This window comes from Larimichthys crocea, chromosome VII (assembly GCF_000972845.2).
Source record: "Larimichthys crocea isolate SSNF chromosome VII, L_crocea_2.0, whole genome shotgun sequence".
NCBI lineage: Eukaryota > Metazoa > Chordata > Actinopteri > Sciaenidae > Larimichthys > Larimichthys crocea.
This window is the reverse complement of record NC_040017.1, coordinates 11,589,208-11,612,785: the sequence shown is the minus strand read 5'-3', so window position 1 is coordinate 11,612,785 and position 23,578 is coordinate 11,589,208. Positions and strand designations below refer to the sequence as shown.

At 41.3% G+C, this 23,578-nt stretch overlaps 1 protein-coding gene across 1 annotated transcript in view; it reads left to right on the top strand.

The window, feature by feature from the left end:
* Positions 1 to 21,692, top strand: part of clmpb (CXADR like membrane protein b) — a 64,424-nt gene extending 42,732 nt beyond the window's left edge. Inside the window, exons 2-7 of the mRNA XM_010748162.3 lie at positions 3,645 to 3,796; positions 8,707 to 8,911; positions 11,375 to 11,542; positions 12,869 to 12,991; positions 13,501 to 13,642; positions 16,328 to 21,692. Of these exons, the coding sequence (XP_010746464.2) occupies positions 3,645 to 3,796; positions 8,707 to 8,911; positions 11,375 to 11,542; positions 12,869 to 12,991; positions 13,501 to 13,642; positions 16,328 to 16,664 (1,127 nt within the window). The 3' untranslated portion in view covers positions 16,665 to 21,692. The remainder of the gene's footprint in view (positions 1 to 3,644; positions 3,797 to 8,706; positions 8,912 to 11,374; positions 11,543 to 12,868; positions 12,992 to 13,500; positions 13,643 to 16,327) is intronic.
* Positions 21,693 to 23,578: the final 1,886 nt, after the last annotated feature.

Below are 23,578 nucleotides of genomic sequence, written 5' to 3'. Positions count from 1 at the left end.
GATACCTGCAATCTTTTTCTAGTTTTGTGCTAACCTGTGTCTAAAACCACCTTTGTGATGGTATAATCCATCCTCTGCACCGGTTACACTAAGTGCTCAAAATAAGGCATTGCACCATCCCTCCACTCCTCCCTCAACCTATTTTTCTCTGTCCTTTCACTCCTCTCGACCCCTCTATCTCTTGCTGTCCCTCTCACGTCTCTGATCTGCTGTGTTTGAGTACCAGAGGTCATAAGCTTTGGACATTGCAAAGGCCCCAGCCAGTCCAATGTGCTGACTGAGGGGATATGGGGCTTGACTTTGGGCAGTGTGAAAGATCCAGGCCTGTCTTGTTTGTCTGTCTGTCCGTCTCACTGGCCACACTATAATAAGATTGCAGGGCTCTGTAAGGCGGATTTACTGGAGCACAACTCCCCCTAGGGCCTTGTCATAGAAATGGGTTCCTCCATATTTCACCCTAGCCTCTCACTCTCACTCTCTCTCTCTTTGGCAAAATGTGTCTATCTTTCTCTTTCACAGACTCACTCCCTCTGTCTCTCCCTCTGAACCTCTGGTGTTAACTCCCACTTTCTTTTGTTAATTATGATATGCTTCTTTCCTTTCTTTCTGTGGGTAAAGATTGAACCTAGCCACAAATGGAAGCATGAAGCTGAGCCAAACAGAGCGGAGAAAAGCAGGCACAATGAAAGAGGGATGGAGGATATAGCCTGGGATCTGTCACCGGCTACAATATCACAAGTCCTCTCCACATTTATCTCTCCCTCAAGATGGCCATGTTTCTTTAGATGCCCGTTCCCATGTCGTCGCTGAATCTCCTAAAGAAATGTGAATGCATACGCAGCAACTATGACTGAGAATGTTATCAGTGTAGGTTTAAGCTGATACGGTTCCTTTTGTATTGTTTCTAAGTCAGCTTACTTCAGATTGAAAGCCAAGGTCATAAACCCAAATTGAACTGCAATTGAACAGTTTTTCTTATTGTGTGCATAGCTGCCACAGAGATGATTCTGTTGTGTCTGATGTTGACACAAATTATGGGGGTCTTGCAGTCCAACCAACCCCAGCTGTGCACACTGTACGGTGAATGAGGCCAATCCAAACTGCATGCACAAACTCATATGAAGGCAGGCTTATTTTGGGAGCACTGTGTCAACCATTCCACAGATACAAAGCCCCCCCCTGCAAGACCATAAATAAATAAGAAGCAGTGATTGTATATCAGTGTGAGTATCTGATTTGATTTGTAATCCAGATCTTTCTGCCAAAAAACACTGACTGTTTTCTTTCAGTCACATATAAAGCATCTATATCTTATGATTGTTGGTCAATAAAGCACACCAGCATAGCCATAAGATGACCCCAGTCATTGTTTGAAGGTCAGATTGTGGAAAGTCAAGTACTTTATGTGGAAAAAGATTGCAATGCCCTGCTTTTAGTGGTCACCCTGGCCCCATCTATCTTTCGGGTAAACTATCCCATTTACAGTTGAAGCAGCGGGCAGTTGAGTAGTACAGTGGCCAGATTACAGAGGCCAGCCTGAGGAGCTGAAGGGAGATGGTGGGTACAGGTCTCCCAGAAGACCCCTTTACCACCATCAAGAATTAACTTGCACACACACACACACATATGGTCTGACCGCTCTCTCTCTCTCTTTATCTTGAATATTCTTAACACTGCAAAGCTCTCTCCCTCTCTTTTCTGGCATCCAAGCCCATATCGGCGGGGAGCCCGCAAGATGAATGGGCCTGCAAATGCTGCATTAAAAAGTCATAAAAGGGGGATACCTTCCGGGTCCAGGAGCTCCTCTGTGAGAAGGGGTGGCTCTTATTTTTCTGCTGACTAATGATTTGAACTGGGCAGGTGGTCCACTAGAGCAGAAGGACCTTAGCAATTTGTCCTGTCACTCCCAGGTTACCAAAACAGACACACAAACACTCTGCCAAAAAGTGCTCTCCAACTGGTGAAGCCAATTGGAAACTTTAAACTTGATTGACAGCGAGTAGCCCGGAGCTCGGGTTTATAGCAGAGGACTCACAAAGTGGAGACATAGCTTAAACAAAACTTGAAGAACTGCTGAAATCCACCAGATGATGTCATCTATATGGAAGAAGTGGTTTGTGTGAGGCTACTCTTTGCCCCTGTGTCCTGCGTCAGCACTGACTCATTGGTTTCACAGCACAGAGCTGACATTTTGATTGGCCCAAAGATCACTTATGGGACAGGGTGTTGGCTCCTGTGAGGGTGGACCAGTGAACAAGTGGACGGGCGCCCAGTGAGCGCTGATGCATTCACAGGCCACATTTGGCCTCCTGTGGAACATTTGACAGCATGTGATTGTTTCTGCTGAGCACAAAGGCATTCTTTCAGTGAGTAGCTCTGGGTTGAATCACCCTACCGCAGACATAACACCTGTGATTGGACATAGTTTATATTCAAGTACGTGACCCACACCATGATGTTTATTCATTCTGCGCAAACAGGAGGAAATACTGAACCTTCAAGCTATTTTAGCAGCATGGTAATGAAAAGGAGATGTAACAATATTTACACAACCTGTACATTTCTGCATGATTCCAAATGAGCATCTGCTGTCTGGATAGCTTTATTTTAAGCACTCAGAATCCCTGGGAGCTATTGGCTCATTTTAGCAATTAAATTAAAGGCGGGTAGTTAAGTTAAATGTTGTAGAGCCAGAAATATCTGTCACATTTGAGTGTGTGAGCTTAGTGGAAGCTCTGCAGTGTTGTACAGCCTTTCTACCAGGTGGAGGGGGTAGAATATCTCAGCAATGCACCACCCACTCTAGACAAACGCAAACGCACACCAATACCATCCATAACTTGAGCTTCCAGCAAACCCCCGTGACGCCTCTGGCTAATTCCACTCAAGCCCGCCGGGCTGTCCAGCATCCTCCAATAAATTAGCCTTGCTGCTCCCCCACTGAGACTTAGGCCCTGACAGTTTGGCTGGTGCCCAAAGTCACTTGCTTGTGCACACACTTATAATTATTGCTACCTTTTACTGCAACCCAAGCTCTTCACTGAGTAGACTGTGGTATTTTGGGGGTATGTGTTTAATTATGATTGCATGTTTCGTTTGCAATAGTTATGGATGTTGTCAAAATCTTTTTTTCCATTCTGTCTATTTTGTCACATGAGATATAGGAAAGTGGCCATGGCTCATTTGGAAAATTTTAGTCATTCAAGTGACTCAATAAGTGTATCTCTTCAGTTCTATTGCAGACTTGTTTGTGTGCAGGGAGAGTAGCTCCTCTGTAGTCAAAAGCTGCAACTCCCCACAGCTGTTGCTATGAATAAGAATGTGTTCTTTGCCCTTGTCAAAGGGGGTTAACAAAAAGATCGTCATAATACTTCTCCCTGACCTCCTATGCCAAACTCTATTTCCTGTAAAAAAGAATCCCCAGTCCGTCTCTCTTCGGTGTCCGGGTGTGATGTATCTCAGCATCTGTCAGATAGTGATTGGGATTCTGGGTCATATCTCTCTCTCTGTCTTTCTGTATCAATTTCCTCTATCTGCATGGTTTTGCTTCCTATCCGCAGCATCTGCCTCTTGTCTCAAGTTTGAATCGGGCTATAGTGTCCCCATCTGACATTGTTCTACCTCTTTCTTTCCCTCTTCTTCAGTTCTGTTTAGCCTGCTGTCAGTGGGTGCCCAGACGGAGATGAAGAAGGTCGTTGGGGACAATGCCACCTTACCATGCCACCATCAGTTCCCGTCGTCCAGCTCTCTCGACATCGAGTGGCTACTGCAGAAACCAAACTCCAAACAGAGAGTGGTGAGAGTTTTTGTTTCTGTTTTCCCACCCCACCTTCACATTGTCATAAGGTTTATCAGCACATTTATTGAAAAGAGGACCTTTGTTGTTCACTGTATCATCATAAAGACTTATAGTTACTGATACTGATGCATGTGACCTACTGTATATAAGCAAACAAAACCATCAGTGAGAAGATTGGCTATTTCTATAGAGGTTTTCTCAAACTCTACCAGCATGATGGATTTGGTCTGTGGAAGCACTACTGCTTTTGTCCACAGGGGCCACCAGAATCAACACAAAATGAAAGTTTCTGGAGTTCTTTGTAGCTGCTTCAAGCTATTGCAAGTGTGTAAAAAAAATGTAATGCATCTTTAACTGGTCTTTGCCAACAGGAGCAGCCTGATTTCTGTCCTCTCTTTAGAAGTAAAAAGTAAAACTGTTTTTATGCTACAGGTAGAACACAAACAACTTAAGCACACTTTTGATGGCCTTTGAGTCCTCGGGTTACAGGTTTTGTGACCTTTGCTTGGGGGTTTTCAAAATGACAATGGAAACACTTGAGCTCAAACAGAAACCTCTCTCTTATCTATCTTTTATCTTTACTCCATTTAAGTCTTGCTGATTGATTTCCAACAGGAGCCATAATAGTTGCACATTAACTCAATGCCCAAAGTTACTGTGGCACTTCAGGTTTTAGTGCCTTTCACACAGGAACAGTCATGCCGCCTAATGCGCCCCGTCTCATTTTGTACACGTAACCTTGGACCATTTATTCTTAGCATGACATAAACACTACAACAACTTGAACATTATTCTCAATTAGCATTTCATTGTGTTTCTTACACGTACGACACATAAACAGTCTTAAGTTGTCATCACTTTCCATCTAATTGGCTAACACTGAGAAATGTTTTCGCTAGAAATGACTAACTCAAGCTGACCTTAGCTATGAGACAGAGCAGGATTACTGCACTATTTCTCCTTAAAACTACTTCAGCAGAGACTGTACTCTGCTTCACCAACACACAACTGATGTGTGACTACGCAGAGACTCCTTTAAGCTCTGAGGGAGGCACACTGTTCCCAAAACGTTCAACGCTCAATAAAGACAGTGGCATACAGACAGTACTGTATATGCTGCATGCCTCCTGTCACTCCTGTGCTCCTGCTTTCTTTGCAGGATATTATATTTGTTTTTTCAAGGCTTCACATCATGAGACTGAATTATACCCGGGAATATTGAGCATCTGGATCTGTTTTTTTAAATTAGTTAAATTAAATTAAATCTAAAAACCACATGGGGAAAAAAAAATGAAAACTAAAAAACATTTTTATGCTATGCCAAAATTTTATCCAAACATATATTTTGCTATATATTTCTTTCTTATGATTAAAAAAAATGCTCCACTCACAGTGACATTTCTTTACTTGCTGTGTGAACTAGAAAACAGAAAAATCAATAGATAGCAGCCAATTCTAGACTTCGTCATATCTTCCAGCCTTTAAAAGCAGCACAACTAATTCTGGCTTAAGTAAAGCATCACCTGGCTGAAAGTAATTCAATGGCCTTAACTTGGATTTGTGTCTCACAGCCTCCAAAGACATTTTGGTATCGTTTCGCTGGTTTTGAATCATTGCCTTTCTTCACCCAAATGGAGTATCTGATAACAGACAGAGCGTAAAATCTCGCCAGCCTTCTGTCGGAAGAAAGAGATTTCCTTCCTCTTTGAAAGTCGTTTGTTCATTCACTGATATGTTGGTTAGCACGGAGAAGTTCAGCGCTGTGAAAAAAGAAAAGAAAAGAAAAGGAGTGTGTGGAGGGAAAACAGAGGGGCCAGGAATGGAAGAAAGGGGAAAACAAGTGTCTTACGCTTTGATGATTCAGTGGGGGCTGCCACATTGCATTGAATATTTAACGGGAAGATAACATTGAAGGCGCCATTAATTAAAATCAAACGTCTGAAAATTTGATTAGGAAAGAGATTGTGTGCCTGTAGCTGAATGAATAAATCATCCTTTTGTTCTGCCGGAAGGCCGTGTTGAGAGGGAAAGAGCGCCATGTCAACATTTAGCATTTAGCCTCTGTTATGTAGAGGCTACATGTGTTAAAGACACAAAAGGATGGAGACAGGGCATGAGAGCTGCACTCTATGAATCCACCCTGGACCTCCTGTGCTGTCCGGCAATTATAAGCATAGTTACACACATACAAAAAAAAGTGTATTAGCATAGCAGCGGCTTTGGCTCAGGCCTGGAAGGGTGTCACTTTCTGAAAAAACAAAAAACAAAAAAAAAAAACGTAAAACAATGAGAGTAAGCTGCTTATAGATGGAAATTTCCCACCAATTATCGTTCTTTCATGGAAAACACACCAGCGGCAGAGTGATAATAGAGTTCAGTCTATGCCGTCGATTGTCAATGCAAGAAAATGCAAAATTGCTGCCCTTCCTGCACACAATTTTCAGCTACTTTATTGGCATTTATTATTGTGACCGACAGAGCTGATTAATATTCATTAATCGTAGCGCGAGAAAGTGGAGAAGCACTTGCAGGAGTTTGTGTTTTTCTTCCTCTCCTATCATTATTCTACTCTTCAGACACATTCAGCCACACTCTCATTACTGCTACATTATGGTCCAGAGTAAAATAAAATCTAAATGTCTTGAATGATAATACTTTTGTTTTGTGTGTAATCTGGTCTGGACAGTCCCTCATTGATCTTGGTGCTATTTTGTTTTAACAAAGTGTGACATGTGATATGAAAATATGATACATAAATGAGATTGATTGTGATTTTTTTTTTTTTTGCCATATACTACATACAGTGTTCAAGTTCTGTCACACTTAATATTAAATGTTTTGATTGTACATCTCAAAATAACCTTGCAGGGCAACAAAAATGTTTAATCCAGTGATCTCGTATCCCTTCCAAAAAGCCAGATAGTACAGGCACACTCCATGTCTGCATGCAGTATTCTCAGTTTTCACTGAATAAACAACCCACCTCATTTTAATTGCAAACTAGGCTAACACCCTGTGGCCATTTTACGAAATGCTTCTTAAATTCCTCACACTCACTAGCACTCACGATCTCTCTATCGCTGTCATGTGTTCAGTGTACACCCAGACATAACCAGAAGCACAAATACACATGTAGTGTAGTCTGTACAGTATATGTGAGTAATAAATGTCCAGAGTTGAAGAAGGCAGCAGAAGTGTACCCAGAGGCAGATGTTTTTTAAAAATATGTCCCACTTTGTGTAGGTGCCAGGGCCGTGTCACACTGTGCCTGTAGCTGTGGCACGGTAATGTATGTCTGTTTGCATTCATAGTGTGTTTGTACACTACATGTTTGCTTCAATGTTTGTTTGTGCATGTGTGTGTGTGTGTAAATGGCCAGTCGTCACCTGTGATCACAGCAGGTGCCCCTGTTTCTTAGGCACTGATGCACTGTGGCACCGGCATTTAGCAATCCCCATCTGCAGGCTCTCACTTGCCCTGAGTAATAGGCCAGCGTGACAGCTGTGTTTGTTTGTGTTTGTGTATGTGGATGGAGAGAGAGAGGAAACGAGAGAACGAGGCAACAGAGAAACGAGGAGAAATAAGCAAAGACATAAACAGGCAGAGAAGAGAAAATAAAAGTGTTTCAGCACATGTTTACAGATGCTGGACGTCCAAAGTGAAATTTTGGATCGACAGATTTCTCCTTTGAAGATCCAGTCGCTGCAAACATCAACAAACCTCGTGCTGAAAAGAAAAAGGAAAAAATAGATTGTGTCAATCGCAGACTGTAACACAAACTTCTTTTTCTGTACTAACTTAGTTTTTAACGTTTGTTTTACATTTTTAGACATATACAAAAGTACAAAAGCAAATCATGACAAAAAAAAAGAACTACAAAGCTACAAAAAGTTATCCATAAATTATCATATAACAGTATCGGAATATAAAGCAAAGGATTATGTCTATTTGGTGAAATGATTGGTAGTAAGAGTGGCTAAAATGAACACATTTACTGACTTGTATGACCTCACAGTTAGGGGTTTATGTGCAAAAATGAATTGAATGAATGAAATCTGTTTTTTTTATATTTCCTGCTAATTAAAGCAGAAACTGAGTAAAAAAAACATGTTTCTTGTCAGAACATATAGTATACTTGCATACTTTAGACAATGTTGTGAGTGATTAATTTGCTTTGTTGTTAAGCCTAACATCACATCAGTAGCACTGGGGGGGTATTTTCATCTTTTATCTCAGCACCGGAATAAATTTTTATTTGGTCTATTTGACAGCTCCCCTTGTACAAAGACTATAAGGAGATAACAGCGCTCACAGATAATCAGCTAAATGAACACTGATGATACTGGCATTCCAGCAAATGCATTCATTTGTAAAATATTATTTCCCAAGTGTTAATTAAAAAGTGATTGTTAACAGTGTTACCCATGAGTTCTGGTATTCTGTTTTTCTCAAGACTTTGGATCCAGCGAGCGACTATGTGGATATAGTCTGAGCTGTACGTACACAATCATTGGATTTATGTTATTTGAAATGTTGATGGCAGGCCAGCAGTCAACAATATCAAGGGTATTACTTTTGGGACATGGAAAAAAAGTTAATCAAATGTGTTGTAAAGTGATACGGAAGCCTTGTTTGGGGGATTGGTTTCATTAATTAGATTAATACCGACATCACAAGCTGCTTAAATGTTAGTTAGTTCCAAGACGCAATTGGAAAATTCTTCTTAAAGGAAGAAAGCAATTTAAGTGGCAGTGGGACAACTGTGATTCGCTGAGTGCTGTGGAAGGAGGCCTGTTTGGATTTAGTCTCAGAAGGACAGACGCCTGCTAACAGTCTCTCTCCTTCTCTCACGTTGACTATATTAAATAATGTTAAAAATAAATCTCTAATTTCTTTTTCTTCAATAGATCATTACCTTCTTTGGGGGCCAGGTGTACACCAATGAGGCTACAGGCAGTGAGGCCAGCCGCCTGTCCTTTGCCGGGGAGTACCTGGGTGGAGATGCCTCCCTGCTGATCAGTGACCTGCTGCTGACCGACTCTGGAGAATACTACTGTAAAGTCAAGACTGGGGGAAAGTACCACTGGAGCCAGGTCAACCTCATTGTGCTGGGTGAGTGTTGTCAGACTCGTTGAAATACACACACACACTCAGCCTCCATGTCAGCCATCAGGTTATGAAGAGACCCAAACCCCATTTGTACATACAGAGCCTCACGCACATACACACACACAGACCTAATCACTGCATCGTTAGCCTGGCACATTTCCTCCGTCATGCTGACTGATCTAATGATTCAATTTGATTCAGACAGTGTGATTTGATTTTGCTCGTGCTGTTTGGGTTCGTTTGGATTGGTTTGTTGATGAGGTGAGATCAGAAACATGCGACTGGGTCTGGAAGAGCACAGAACTGATTGATTATGTTAGGTTCCAAGGTACATGAACAAGCACCAAGTTAAATTATTTATATGCCTATAGCACAGGCTAATACATCTGTGTCCTCTGTGTGATCTATGAGAGAACAGACAACAGACCCCGTAATGAAATCTAGTAGTTCAAAATGACATTGAAAAAAAAGTCTGCTGTCATCAAACTAACTGCTGAAAAAATAATTGGTTAATTAAGTCAAGTCGTAACTTTTGCAACTAAAGAAAAACAGTTTTGGTCTCATGAGCCACAGCAATATTTGTTTTCTTTTTGTTTTTCTCATTAGCCCGATATAGCGATGGTTATAAATGGCTTAGCAACTGGCTCAATGGTAATATGTGTTTCTGCCTGCATATTTTCAAACAGCTAAACAACTCTGAAGGACAAACAGCAAAAGAGGAGCGGCTGTACCACAAAAGCCAGCCACAAAGTCCAGCGGGAGGAGCGAGATCATTCTCAATGTCAGAAAAGCAGGCGATTTATTAAAACATCATGGGAGATTAGTTCAACCGGCAGTTATTGGTTTTCTAATGGAACAGTCTGTTAATCCTCTCGCTCTCACTCTCCTCTCTCTTCCATAAAGACATTTCAGTGAGTTAGTGCCTCGATTTTTACAAATTGCCCTCAGCTTTGCGGTGACACTTTCGATTTTGAGAGAGACGAACATTTGCATTTTTCTCTCGCTCCCCACGCTAAGATAATAGCTTGGCAGCCGAACTAGTATCTGGCTTGGCATGAGACAGTGTGTGAGTGTATGATGTGTTTGTGTGCACGCCAGGATTTATGTGTGCCTCCAGTCATGGTGTTCACATGGTAATGCCTGGATGCTTGCACTGCTCTTGTTAGAGTGCGGATTTGCATGTGCTCATTTTTGACTTTGTTTGAGCATGTGTTGTGTTTTTGTTTGTGTGTGTGTGTGTGTGTGTGTGTGTGTGTGTGTAGTGGTTATGTGCGCCAACTGCTCCTGCTGCAGTAAGGCCTAGCTGACCCAGACAGAGCTGCGAGATGCAGGAGTGGCGAAAAGAAGTGTTAGATGAATGAAAGAGGGAGAGATACAGAGCTACTTATGCTGCAGATTCGCCGACAAGCAGCAACAAACAGCCAAAAACCCAAATGTTGACATCACTAATATGACAGTGTAAAAAAAAATAAAAAAAAATAGATGTTTAAATTTAGTTCACCACTGATCTAAAAATATGTCACTTGAGAGGGAGAATACAGTGTGCTATTTTCCTGCCTTTATAGCTTTGCGGTGCCTCTCGGCGTGCATCTAAACAGAGCAGCTGTACAGAGCTCAGCAGGCAACTGCTATACTGTACTGCGCCTCCAGCTACTGGACTATGACCAAAACCTTTGACCTGTGGAGAACATATGACCACAAGCATTCACAGCCGCCAGCTTTGGGGTCACATTGATCCATTCCCTATGGGATTGTGTGTTTCAACAGCTCTGTGCTAGATTCACAAGATGTAAATGACGCCACTAATAGACACAGATAGCAAGCTTCATATAAAGTTTACAATGTATGTTGAACATTTCATCTTTACGCATCTTAACAAGCCATTTGTGTTATTATTATCCCACTTTCATGCCTTTGCTCTCCACTTTATGTAGTGTTTATCCTGAGGTGATATACACAGGGGTTGGGCTCTTTCACTTGGCTTTATGTTATAGAATAACTCACGCTCCAGTACATTTTTTATTTTAAGAGAAAATCTATTATAAACTATAATTCAGCCATTTTTAGACACTTTGAGAATAATGTCACTGACATCGAATGGAAGATGAAATTTTATGAACTCGTAATATATTTGTTTGAGCTTTTATATTTTATTTTATAATAGCAATAAGAGTTCAGAATCAGGGAATTTGTCTGTGTTCTCAAATAATCACACAAGCCACAGTCTTTCATTCATTGCCAATGGAACAAACACATCTACTAAAAGTCTGTATTTGTGGTGCTACAGATTAATCTAAATAAAAGATTTCTGCAAGTTTAATAATCTAAAAGTACACATAAGACATGTAATGTATTTCTAATGCTAGGTATATATGTACCAGCGACTTATAAAACAAAAGATTGCTTATTGTTGTGTTGTGTTTCACATATGCATTAAGTATTTCTGATATCTGTATGTTCTTACAGTCAAACCCTCCAAGCCGATTTGCATGATGGATGGCAAACTGCTGGAGGGCAGTGATGTCAAGCTGAGCTGCAAGTCCAGCGATGGTTCTGATCCGATCAACTACAAGTGGGAGCGAGTACTGGACAAAGGCAAGAGTCTGGGAAAATTGCCAAACCTGGCACTGATAGGTAAGGAAGATAACTGGCACTGCACCAACATGCTGATTCATCACTTAAACCCTCTGCAGAGAAATGCTATGAAGTTTCATTTAGTGATTTTTATAGGCTGCATTTATTCGATGAAGTGCTGAGCTGATGCTGAGCACGCCGCCTTTCCTTCACCTCATCCCGACTCTGTACATTCATACATTTGCAAACACTGACCGGTGCATGTACATTCTCCTGGTCTCCCCTTCGCTCACCAGATTACAATAATTAACATTTACAATGCTTTCCTAAAGGGCACTTAGATGGGCTCAGATTGTCCCAATTAGGCCACTAATTCAGCATGATTTTCTTACTTTTCTACCTGCGCCAGCACTACCATCTACTGCTAAAGACTGCATTATGCATACTACTTTTTTTTTCTAGAAAAATGAGCTGAACACAGACCTGAGATTTCTGGATGTACTCTGCTGGGATGAGTTATATAAACACGAGCATCCAGGCTGATTCTGTGATCTGATGAAGATGTCTGTGACACTGAAATGTCAGGCTGGCTCCTGTGAATTATACCTGCATGCATGTAGTCAGTGTCAACTGAGTGTTTTCTTGCATTGTGTGTAAAGTGGAGAAAATCAAATGTAATACTGGACAGAACTGGCAGCTCCCGCTACATCCTGGCTCAGTAGTCGCCCTGAGGCACACTTCATTCACATGGTGTGGATTCTGGCATTCCTCTTGGATCATAACCAGGCATATCAGCCTCTAAATAGTAACAGAGACAGTTTATAGCAGAAAAGCTAATGGTAGGGTAATTCTTCCTACTGTGTATTCTCAAACCTGGCATAAACACCCCCGGGTTGCCAACCTCTCTGTCTCAGTTTTCTTTCTACTGCTCAACTGGCATCCGTGATGGCACGTGCCCAGACAAAAAGCTTCAAATTAATGACCTCCACCAAACAACACCTGTTCAGTCTAATTAGTTTTCATTGGACGATAACACACAGCGTCAGCAGTCATTATTTATGGCTGCTGGTGAAAGGTAATATCACATGGTTGTCATTGGTAGGGATGACTAAATATCCCATGGGGCTGTGGGGCCCCATCGCTCTCTCAGACACGCTCCTGCTACTCTCCTCAAGTCCTCTTCAGTGCAATGGGCCTTGTTCCTAAATAAACACTCCATCAATGTCTCGCTCTCTCACTCATGCTCCTTCCATCTATCTCTCTCTGTCTTTCTTCAGCCGTAATATATTTCAGTTGTCTCTCCTGTCCAACAAATATGAGTGACTAGAGGATAAACATGCAGGAATGCATATACAGTAGATACTAACTTCTGTTTTAATTCTCCAGATCTCAAGAACCCAGAGATTGTGACCCTAAGGAATCTCACTATGGACAGCACAGGTGTCTACAGGTGCACAGCGAGCAATGACGTGGGAGAAGAAAACTGCACCATTGAGGTCACAATGCAGCGTGAGTGTTTAGGAGGCAAGAGAGAGTCGACCTTGTAGCGTTCACCTCAGACCAAACTGCCACACTGATTGATGGTTATTGTTTCAAACTGCAGCTGGAAATACATCTATTCCCTCCCCTGCCTTTCCATCTACCTCCCCATTCTCCCTCCCCGAAGCTCCAACACCATTGGGACTGCTCTAAACTTAAACTGGTGGCTACTGGTCACCACCTATGCTCCAACAGTTATGTTTCACTGTCACACTAATACATTTCCTGAGAGGCCCGGGACGGTTGGGGTGTTGTAGAGAGAATGACACGTATAGTAACTCAGCAGTTTGATAGCCCTAGTGTTAAATTGAATTGTTGCACTGTGACACATGTGTAGGGACTGTTGAAGTATTTTGACTGAATGAGCATGGGCCATAAGTATTTGTGGATTTAAGATAAAGCATGGAAACTATGAATAATACCTGATAGTAAGTGACTCAAGCTCTCATCACTCATCGCTTCCTCTTTTCTGTTCACAGATGTGAGGGATGTTGGAATGGTAGCAGGTGCAGTGGTGGGAATATCCCTTGGTGTCCTCATTGTCATATTAATCATCTGGCTCGTCTTCCGGAAGAAAGAGAAAAAGAAGTACGAAGAGGAGGAGACTCCAAATGAGATCAGGTTTAGTCATCTTCTCTTCTTCTGGGACTGGTTCACCCTTTTTTTGCCATTTTGTGCAATTTTTCTGTTCTAAATTACTTAAAATGCTACAATTATGTGAATGTGAATGGGATGACGAGTGCAGTGTAGCGATGCGTGTGTTTCTCCATGTTCTTTCATTTCTGTATCACCGTGATTCTGTTGCTCTGTTAGTTTAGCTGCACCTTTAAACAAGTTCAAAGCTGTTTCTGTCTTGTAGAAACCACCTGCCACTGCATTAGTTATGTAGATACGACTACTCTAAGTATGAACATAATGTAATATTGTATAATTATATGCATTTAAGATTTGATATGTACATTAATTATGTTGGATTTTTAGATTATCTAACAAACTGATAAAATTTTACAACAACCATGTTCTTATTAGTGGATGCATTATCTCATGCAAAGGCAATTCATCTCAACTGAGAGTGACAAAGGCATGAGACAGACAAAACATACCTTGCAACAATACCAATATAACCAGCTTCAGCCACCTGGGGATGGGGGCGGTACACCTGGAGATGTGGGTGCTACAGCACTCATACATCCCATGAGTATGATCTAAAGCTATATAATATGATACACATACCATATGCAAAGACACAAGAAAGATAGAGGTTATTAATATATATATATATATATATCATATCATATATCATATATCATATTGCAAAATATGTCTTTCCATGCAACACTATCTGACTGAAAAATAATAGATACAAAAAGCGAAGTTGGAGATATTGTAGAATTGAATTTGCAACACAGACTATTATCATTTGGCATTCAGCATGCCTCTGAAATGCCTGTGTTAGGTTGGATCACACAAGTAAGTTGAGTTCATAGTTATGTGTTAGGTTGGATCACACAAGTAAGTTGAGTTCATAGTTAATCTGGCAGTTTAGCTGAACACATGCTTGTTTTGGACAAAAGCACATAGCTGTGCATTAACCTGTGTGTAAGCACCAGTTCAACTGAAGCCAGAGATGTGGGCAAGTCAAATGCTAACTGACACCGCAACAGTCACTGTAGCCCCTGCTTAGATGCGCGTGTCTAAAAACAAAAACAGCTACAAGGTCAAGTGTTCATCGATTATATTTTAAGAGCCTTCTTTTCTCACCTGTATGTCTGTGTGTGTGTGTGTGTGTGTGTGTGTGTGTGTGTGTGTGTGTGTGTGTGTGTGTGTGCGTGTGGCATGAGAGCTGAGGGATCACACTAGTGTTTGTTCTTGTTCCTTACTCTAAAGGATTGGTGGAGTCTTTGGACCAGTAATGACACTTTTAAAAAGCGACAGCATTTTTTTTTCAGAGTCGGTGTAGGTGCATATTTACTGATGTAACAATGAATAATGCAGCATGGTTAAGGAACATCTACAAGTAAATAATGTAGATGTGAAAAAGTGTTTTCTGTTTTTATGCAAAGATTGTGAGCAGACCGCAGCAGCTTTAGTGACGCACATCTCTTTGTTATGAATTTATAACCAAGCACACTGCTCTTTGAAAATTTAATTTCTTTCTTCCAGGAGTTATAGACTTTTTTCCAGTGTGACTGAAGAGGTACCACATAGCCAACAGAGATGAGAGGTTTATATTTTTGGCTTATGTCAGTGGGATGATATTACCTTTCGACTGGTGATAGTGACTTATAATAACTGCAAAGAACCTCTGCAATTACAGCACCATCCAAACAACAATCACGGTACAAATGCTATTGTCAATTTTAAGTTGTTTTTGCCATGCAGGTCTCAGTCTCGTCTCAATCAACAGCATTTTTACTTGGCCTTGTCTGGGTCTTGAGCAAAAAGGAGTTTATTTCAAGACAGGTCAAGACCACAACTGCACGGATATCACCCAGTGTTTCCCATTAATCACATAATAATGTCTAATTTGTCCCGCTACAGTTTTATAATGAACTGACATTGGCGCACTGAGGAGAGTAAAATAAATGATGGTGAAAGCGACACAGTTCAAAAAGTTGTTCTTTGGTCTGTACTTATAGAGCAAACACCTGCGTGGCACAGAAACCTAAAGAGAGAAAAGTAGTGTTCAGATCAAGGTTGAACCATAATACAACAGCTGCAAAGTTCCTCCACCAAATCAGCCTCAATATTCTTCAACTGAACTAGTGAACTAGTTAATTTTTCGGACTGTGAACTTTTTTTTTATGCATTTAAAAAAGCATCATTAAAGTAATTTCGGAGTCTGTACATCCTGCAATATGCTTACTTAGAAGGCTGGGACCATGCCTCATTCAAATAGATTTGGCGAATATTAGCTACATGAGTAGGCTACATACTGACTGGTCTTGGTCTTGACTTGGTCTCAACCTTTCAAAGTCTTGGTCTTGAAAGTCTATTATGGAAAGTTTTCATTGTCTTCTCAGCAAAACCTTTTTTCGCTCAACAATAGTATCTGGGGAACAAGTGAATTCAGCAGATTTCATTATTCCATGCAAATGTGATTCACAAAACTTAGGGGCTGGGGGGTATCTCATGAATTACATGAGGTCTCCACATAATACTAGTCTCATGTGAATTGGGTCTTAGAATAGTGTGTGAATAATTTGTGTGAGTTCCTCTTCTCTATTTTTAGAAGTGCTGTTGATATAAATTAAATGGACCATTGTCATCATTGTTTGCTGTATGTCTGTGTGTTTCTAACCGCAGGGAGGATGCAGAGGCTCCCAAGGCCAAACTAGTGAAGCCCAACTCCCTGAGCTCATCTCGTTCTGGTAGCTCACGCTCCGGTGCCTCATCCACCCAGTCCATGGTGCACAACAGCGCCCAGCGTGGTCACCGCCCCCGCCCACCTGCTGTAGCAGCTCTCAAGGAAAATGGACAGCCTCCAGGCTTCCCCCAGTCCCCTCCAGCCTACACTACAGTGGTGCCCCCCAAGACCCCCGAGCCCCCTGCCACTCCCAAATACAACTCCAGGAACATGTCTGGGCCCACACCCCCGACCCTCATGGTCCCTGCCCAGACCAAGGCCTTTCAGACTGTGTAGGACTGAAAGCCAAACCCCCTCCTGCAGCCATGTGACAGTCCCATCCCAACCCAAGCCCCCTAGCCCCCTCCCAAAGACTTAAGACTCTTCTATAAACAAAGAAATGCAACTAGTTAAAAGGATGTATTTAAAAGAATCAATACTATAAGTCCAAAAGTACTTTTAATGAATGCATACTTAAAAAGGGAAAATAAGACATGCTTGCCCCCTACTGAATTACATAAAACAACAAAACTAAAGAAAAAACAAGACCCGAGATGCAACACAGTTTGTGTCTCATGGCTAAAGGCAGAACTTATTTTCTGAGTTCCTTCTTTTGGCTTTGGAAGGCACAGGGAAACACCATGTGCAGCGAGGTGGAAGGAGCCCCCTGGTAGAGCTTTTGTTTATTTATCAAATCAAAGGGTTAGGCATGCAGTGAAGAAAAAAAGGGATAGATTAAATTCTGGATAATAAAGTAGATCCAAACTCTGAGCCAGGTACCAGTGGAGTCACACTGCTGTCGGCAAATACAAGATGGAAACAAGGAGGGGCGGAAACCACGAGGAAGAAAGTGCAAGAGTGTGAGATGGCTACTGATTTTTTTTTTCATCTGGGAGGAGGAGGATGGGTTAGTGGGGCGTGGGGTGATTCTATGATTCATGTCACCCTGCACCACCGACTCACTGCTCCCAGCACCTGCTCTAAAACCACAAACCCCTTTTGCTTCCCGTGGGCTGGGCCGATTGTGCCCAACCATGAGGACAGAGACAGTGCGCGGCATGTGCATCATCTGCCTCAGTGCTCTTGGTCTTTCGTGCTCCCATAACGGACCCACGAGAAACCGCTGCGGTCCTGAGACTTGACTCAGCTGGCTCACAAACAGCTCATCTGCTTTACCAATCAGCAGGGGAAACTTCAGGTACAAGGATGTAGCATTGACAGTGGAGTCAAATCAGCGGAGTTACCCCCCACCTTCCCACATCTTGTCTACATCTATGGACATCCTTTTGTGGTACTGAATATCTTCCCTTAATAATTAAATAGTATCTATTAGGCTTATAGCAAATCAATACTTTAAATATAGGGGATTAGCAACTATTAGACCAGCTGGACTTGTTTTTATTTTATTTTGTTTCTGTTCTCCTGTGTCTCTTCTCTCTGAACAGGTTGTAAAGGGTGACAGACAGCTATGTGTCCATTCATCCATATTAAGAAGTGCCACCAATCCCTAGGATGGGTTATTATTGTTGCTTTTTTTACTCTTATGTTTACCTGCTACATTTATGAACTGAAACCAAAATCTGTCACCATGAATGTGTGATGTACAAATATGGTGGATCCCATTATTTTCAGCCTCCTATAAGGTGCTGAATCAATATTCAAGCTAAGGCACAAAGAATTGACCTTGACGTTCAATTTTACAATTACTATGTCTGAATGAAGGGAGCGAGGAGTGTGATTCTATAGACTTCAGCTGTATAGGGTGTGTATGGTATCATTGTCAGTACTCTCCCTGGATCCGTAACAATGGAGTGGCACTCGATTGCTGTCTCGCTCGAATCTCCGGGTCCTGCTTGGTTATTGGTCGAGCTGCGCTGGCCAATCCCCAGCTGTCGCATCTTCAGACAGACCCAGTGCAGTTTGATTGAAAGTATCTGAAAAAAAGGGGGGCAAGTAGCCTATCTAGTGTGCCTTTGCAATCCCCCCTTCCTTTGATGGTTTCTTTCTTTGTCCTTATCTTCAGCACACCAGTGGTTAAGTCTCTGTTCACATCCGGCTTTGAGGGTCAACAGTAGCAAATGCTGTGAGATACAACTTCACAAACTTGCCCTAGTAATAACAGATGCTGTCTAGGGAGCACCAAGCAGAGTGAATTATCCATGGTGAGAAAGCAATCCCATGCCATGGGACAATGTACTGTACATTCTGTAATCAGTCTTGTTTTATATTGTACATACAGATAGATATACGCACATGATGTCATTTAATTTAATAAATAAGGGTATGTGAGGGGAGATACCCCTTACAAACGAGTCACAAGGGACCCAAAAGTGAATTTAAACCGTGTGGTTTTTTTTTATACACATGTTGTGTGAACAAGTGAAGCAAGCTCCAAAATCTGATGTGAGCATTCAGTAGTCCACACCTACATCCAAAGCAAATATCTTCACAACTATAGTCTAGATTCTCATGAGATGTTGTATGGATTTTATTGATACCCTGAGAATAATTTCTTAGGATTTTAGTGACCCTGTGACCTTTCTTCAAACACCATCACAGGGTCAGAATTTTCCCTTGACCAGATATTGGGCATTGACAAGTTATCTTATAAATAGTCATTAATCTACTTAGAGTATTTATAGTTGCATATAATAATACTATTTTGGTGAATGCTGACCTTTAATTTGACCATCCATCCAGCTGAAATGTCCACGAAATTTTGCAAGCATGTTCAAATTATCAATGGAAATAAGCTGTTTTTATTTAATGATACCATGGCCTTTAATCTCAGGATATACTGAACAGTTTGAACTCCACTACCGGTTCTAAGATGAACAAATTATCATAAGGTCCAACATTGTTATAATATAGCTTGCAATGAATATTGCTATTGTCTCTGGCTTTTTGTGCTCGTAGCGTGGCTCTAGTCTTGTTTGATTTGAAAAATTCATACTAAAGTAAAACCTGTCACATTAGATAAAGTCATTCAACCTCAAAAGTTGTGAAAATCAACATCTGTCTGAAAAGCACACGCGGTTTGACTTCAAGCGTGTGGGATGTCACATGTGACTTAACTGTAAGGGGTTACGATTAGAGGTAAGAAAAATGCCTTTTCTATTCAACTAGAGACAGCAGTTCATATTTGAGCAGGGACGCTACTGTGTGTGTGTACGTGTGTATGCGCGTGCGTGCTTGAGTGCATGCATGCATGTTTGTGAATGTGTGTGAGTGTGTATGTGTGGGTGTGTGCATGTAAATTCAGTATAAGCCCTTGGGCCACACCCACACATCCTCATGTTAGCCATTCAGTGAGTGAGAAGGATCCAGTCAGGCAAAGTAACCTCTATCCAAATTGATATGACTGCAGATTGGCAGTGTTTATTTGAGTTTTCACTGACTTATATGCCTATTGCACTTGGCTTCACAGACAGCAGTCATGTTTTTGCTTGTGGGGGTGGTGTCTCGAGACAAAGCACGTCCATAATTCATAACTGTTGTCAGCTCTGGAGGCCACTTGTATGCTCCCTCCCTGCTCTTGCTGTCTCTTAACATAGAATGCACTTGGCCCTGGGTGTACTGATGGCATCTCAAGGTGCACACACAAAAATACAAACAGGTAAAAAAAAAAAAAAAAACTGTATATACACACATAAACAGGTACACGTGGCACATTCAGGTCCACACGGGAAAACACAGGTGTGTGCTTCATGCACAGTCACAGTTGCACATGAACACACAAACACACACACACAGTTTGCACAAACAAAATCTCAAGCAGCCATCCTTGTTTTTTCTGCTCTCTCAGAATCAATTTGATGGATCGAATGTCTGGAGATATTACGACTGACTGATGGAACCAGGATACTAAATGCAGCACAGAAAGGGACACTCTACACTGCATCGCCCTGGAGACACACACACACACACATACTCAGATATACAAAAACAGCTACTGTAACAAAACACACACACACACACACACACATACACACACACATGCATGCAAACACACATGCACTCGCTATGCATTTTAACAATCTGGATAGCATATGCTATGAGAGACTTTTTTCATGGGAATCTGCAGGAAGTAGTACTGGGAATCAGGAGAGGCATAACAGGATTGATATTGAGCCAGGGCTGTAGGCTCTTGCCATTGAAATTCCCTCCATCACAGATGAAAGTAGCAGTGGAGGTGGAGGATGGGATGCAAGTCTTCCAGCTGTTAAATTCCTCCAAGCTTTTTGATTTGCTTTCCAGCAACTTGCAAGTCTCAGGTGGCAGATTCCCCAGTTTATGAGCCCTCGCATTGCATCTCTCCTCTCATGCGTGCAGCTTTGTGGCCTGACAAACTTGTGCTCTTTCCAACAAATGAATTTTAAGGAGCTTTTGTCAGTTCAAGTCAGTTTGGGAGTGGAGGAGGAAAGTCTTAACACACCTCCGAGTGTTAGCAGCACATTCAATACCATTCTTTAAAACAGTATCCATCAGCACTATATATTGTCTTATTATCAACACTCAAAGGTGCAGCGAACATGAAATCATTCATGGTTATCCTGCGTTATATGATAGGAGTATGAATCTCATGTAGCCACAATGTTTTATGTTTTATTAAGCAGTTTTGTTTCTGATTAAAGCTGTTAAGCAGGGCAAACCGATGCTTAGACTTTGTGGTTTGGCCTTGTGTGTCAGTATAGAGGAATGTGATGCATTGTTACTTTTGAGAGAGGAGATGGATGGGGCTGTAGTCAACCTCAAGAAGGAAGGCAAAGGTACCTGCATGTCATAGGAGATTGAGCAGATGAACGGGAATGCTTTGCTTTGATGTAACATAACTGTATTCGCCTAAAAATAGTTATAAAAAAATTAAATAAAAACTTTAAAAAAAAAAAAAGAAAGAAAGAAAAGAAAATCTACAATTGTAAATATATTCACAGAAAATTTTATGAAGCTTTATTTTTGTCTTCTTCTTTATTTTAAATTTATCATCCATGTACTTTGCACTTTTTTGTGTGCTGTGCTCATCACCGGCCTGTGTGAGATCTGTGTGGTTGGCTGTTTCTCTTGACTACATTGTTTCGATGTCAGGGGGAGACACGCTCAGCGCGGCGTTACTAAAGGGAAATGTAAGACACTTTTGTTTTCTTTAATCTCATCTGTTTTTCTGCTGTGGCTTCTCTTTGGTTTTGTAAAACAGTACAGACTTTTCTGTTTGTTCGTTTGATGAAAACAATCCATGTAAATATCACAAGTAAAAAAATGTATATTTTTACGACTTCTGAGTTATTACTCTTTCATTTGCAAATAAAATATTCAATGACAACTTAATTGGTCTTGTGGCATCTTCATTTGGACTTTTCTAACATGGCTGAGTGAGATCAGCTCAGGTATGGGAATAATTCCGGCAACCTTTGCTTTGCAGTGGGTTTGGGAATTTATTATTGTTGTTCTCAAACCTCCTCTGAGCTGATGTTTGCGTAGAGGATGTTGATGTGGAGTGACAAGGTCAGGGCCTTTTTTCATAGGCCTTTACTCTGTAAGGTACTGTACATATGTATTCACCTACTGAAAAAAAAATTCTGTCAACATGAGTTGCCTTACTGAAGGCAAATTTGCCAGCTGTCAAAAAGCATTGCATTGTTGACCTACTTGTCAGAAAAATCAAACTTGGGAGGCAAAAAATAAGCAAACATGAATGTTAACAAAAAGCTGAAAATTTTTAATTTATGCAATACACAGGTTGGTGGTGTTCACAAGCTAAATCACAAGTCTAGAAACATCCTCATGTGCAATATTCAAAGAAATTTCAAAACAATTACTGCTCCCAGTCGCATTACATGAATTCCATAATGTAGGAAATCAATTTATAATCTCATGATATGCTCTGAAACTATGCTAACAGCTCTAGGGATGCTTAATCAGTTGCTCGGTTGGTTCACCACTGAAAAATCTCAACAACTGTTGAATGGATTGCTGACATTTTGTATAGATGTTTATTGTGCCCAGAGAATGAATCCTTGTAACTTTGACGATCTCCTGACTTTTTCTGTCAAGCCAACAGCAGGTCAAATTTTTCACTTATCTTGAGAATATCTCATCACTGACAAGATGGATTCGCACAAAAAATCCCCTGATTTTTCCCTTTAACCACTCCATGACACGCACATTTGTAGTTTTGAGTGAAAGTCTCCACAGCTGTTGGTATGGCTGACATGAAATGACATATTATTCATGTCCCCTTCAGGAGTTGTATTAACTTTTCCTGTAGTGCCATTTGTCATACATGGAAAACAACTGAAATTCCTCAGGTTTTCTTTGTTTATAGTGCTAGTTAGCAAAATTTAGGTCAAAAAACCACTGTACCTGAGTACAGCTTATAGAGTGTTAGAATTAATAAAGCAGTTCATGCATTCATTGGCTAAAAATACACTATCATGTTCCCTTACAGTATTTTATTACAGAAACGTATGTCACCTTCTTCTTTACAGCTTTTAAGATAACTAAGCCCACCATGTGGTCTTATAGTGGCTGAGGATGCAGCAGTTGGGCAGAAGGCTCCTTCTTCTCTCTCCTCCTCAACAGTCTCTCTTGATCTCTAGCCTTTCAGCATTACACTCACGCCCGTGGCAACAAGGTCAGCGATATCTATTGACCTGTCATGCACTTATTGACTGACATTCATCTCTTCCCTCTGAAAAGTTCTTCTTATGTTGACAATCTATTGAACTGCCAAGATGGAGTGTCTGTGTCAACCATGGTTAGAGAGACAGGGTGTGACTTTATCTCTATTTCAAGGATGCACACAAAAAGGTATGAAGGAGTCACAAAAGTGGCTTGAACAAGTGGAAATAAAGCTTTGAGTAAATGCACATGAAGCAGCCACAGGGGATAATACAATTACCAGTGCGCTCCCTGACAGCTGTTTGTTGAGGAGCTGGCTACAGATTGCTTGCTAAATTTACATCTTTTTCAAAAACACAGCATCCATATTAAGCAAGATCAAATTTTTCAAGGCCAGATCACATTTCTCCACACTCTCTGTTCCACGCCTCTGTTCCCATTGTTCCACATGATTAGTCATGTGTGATGACACTGTCATATCTCCCTGGCATGCCCACGCACACGCACACACATGCACTCATGAATTCCTTCGTATGCTGCGTTCATATCATTTGGTTACAACTTGGACCATCAGAATCAAACCAAAGAAAGGT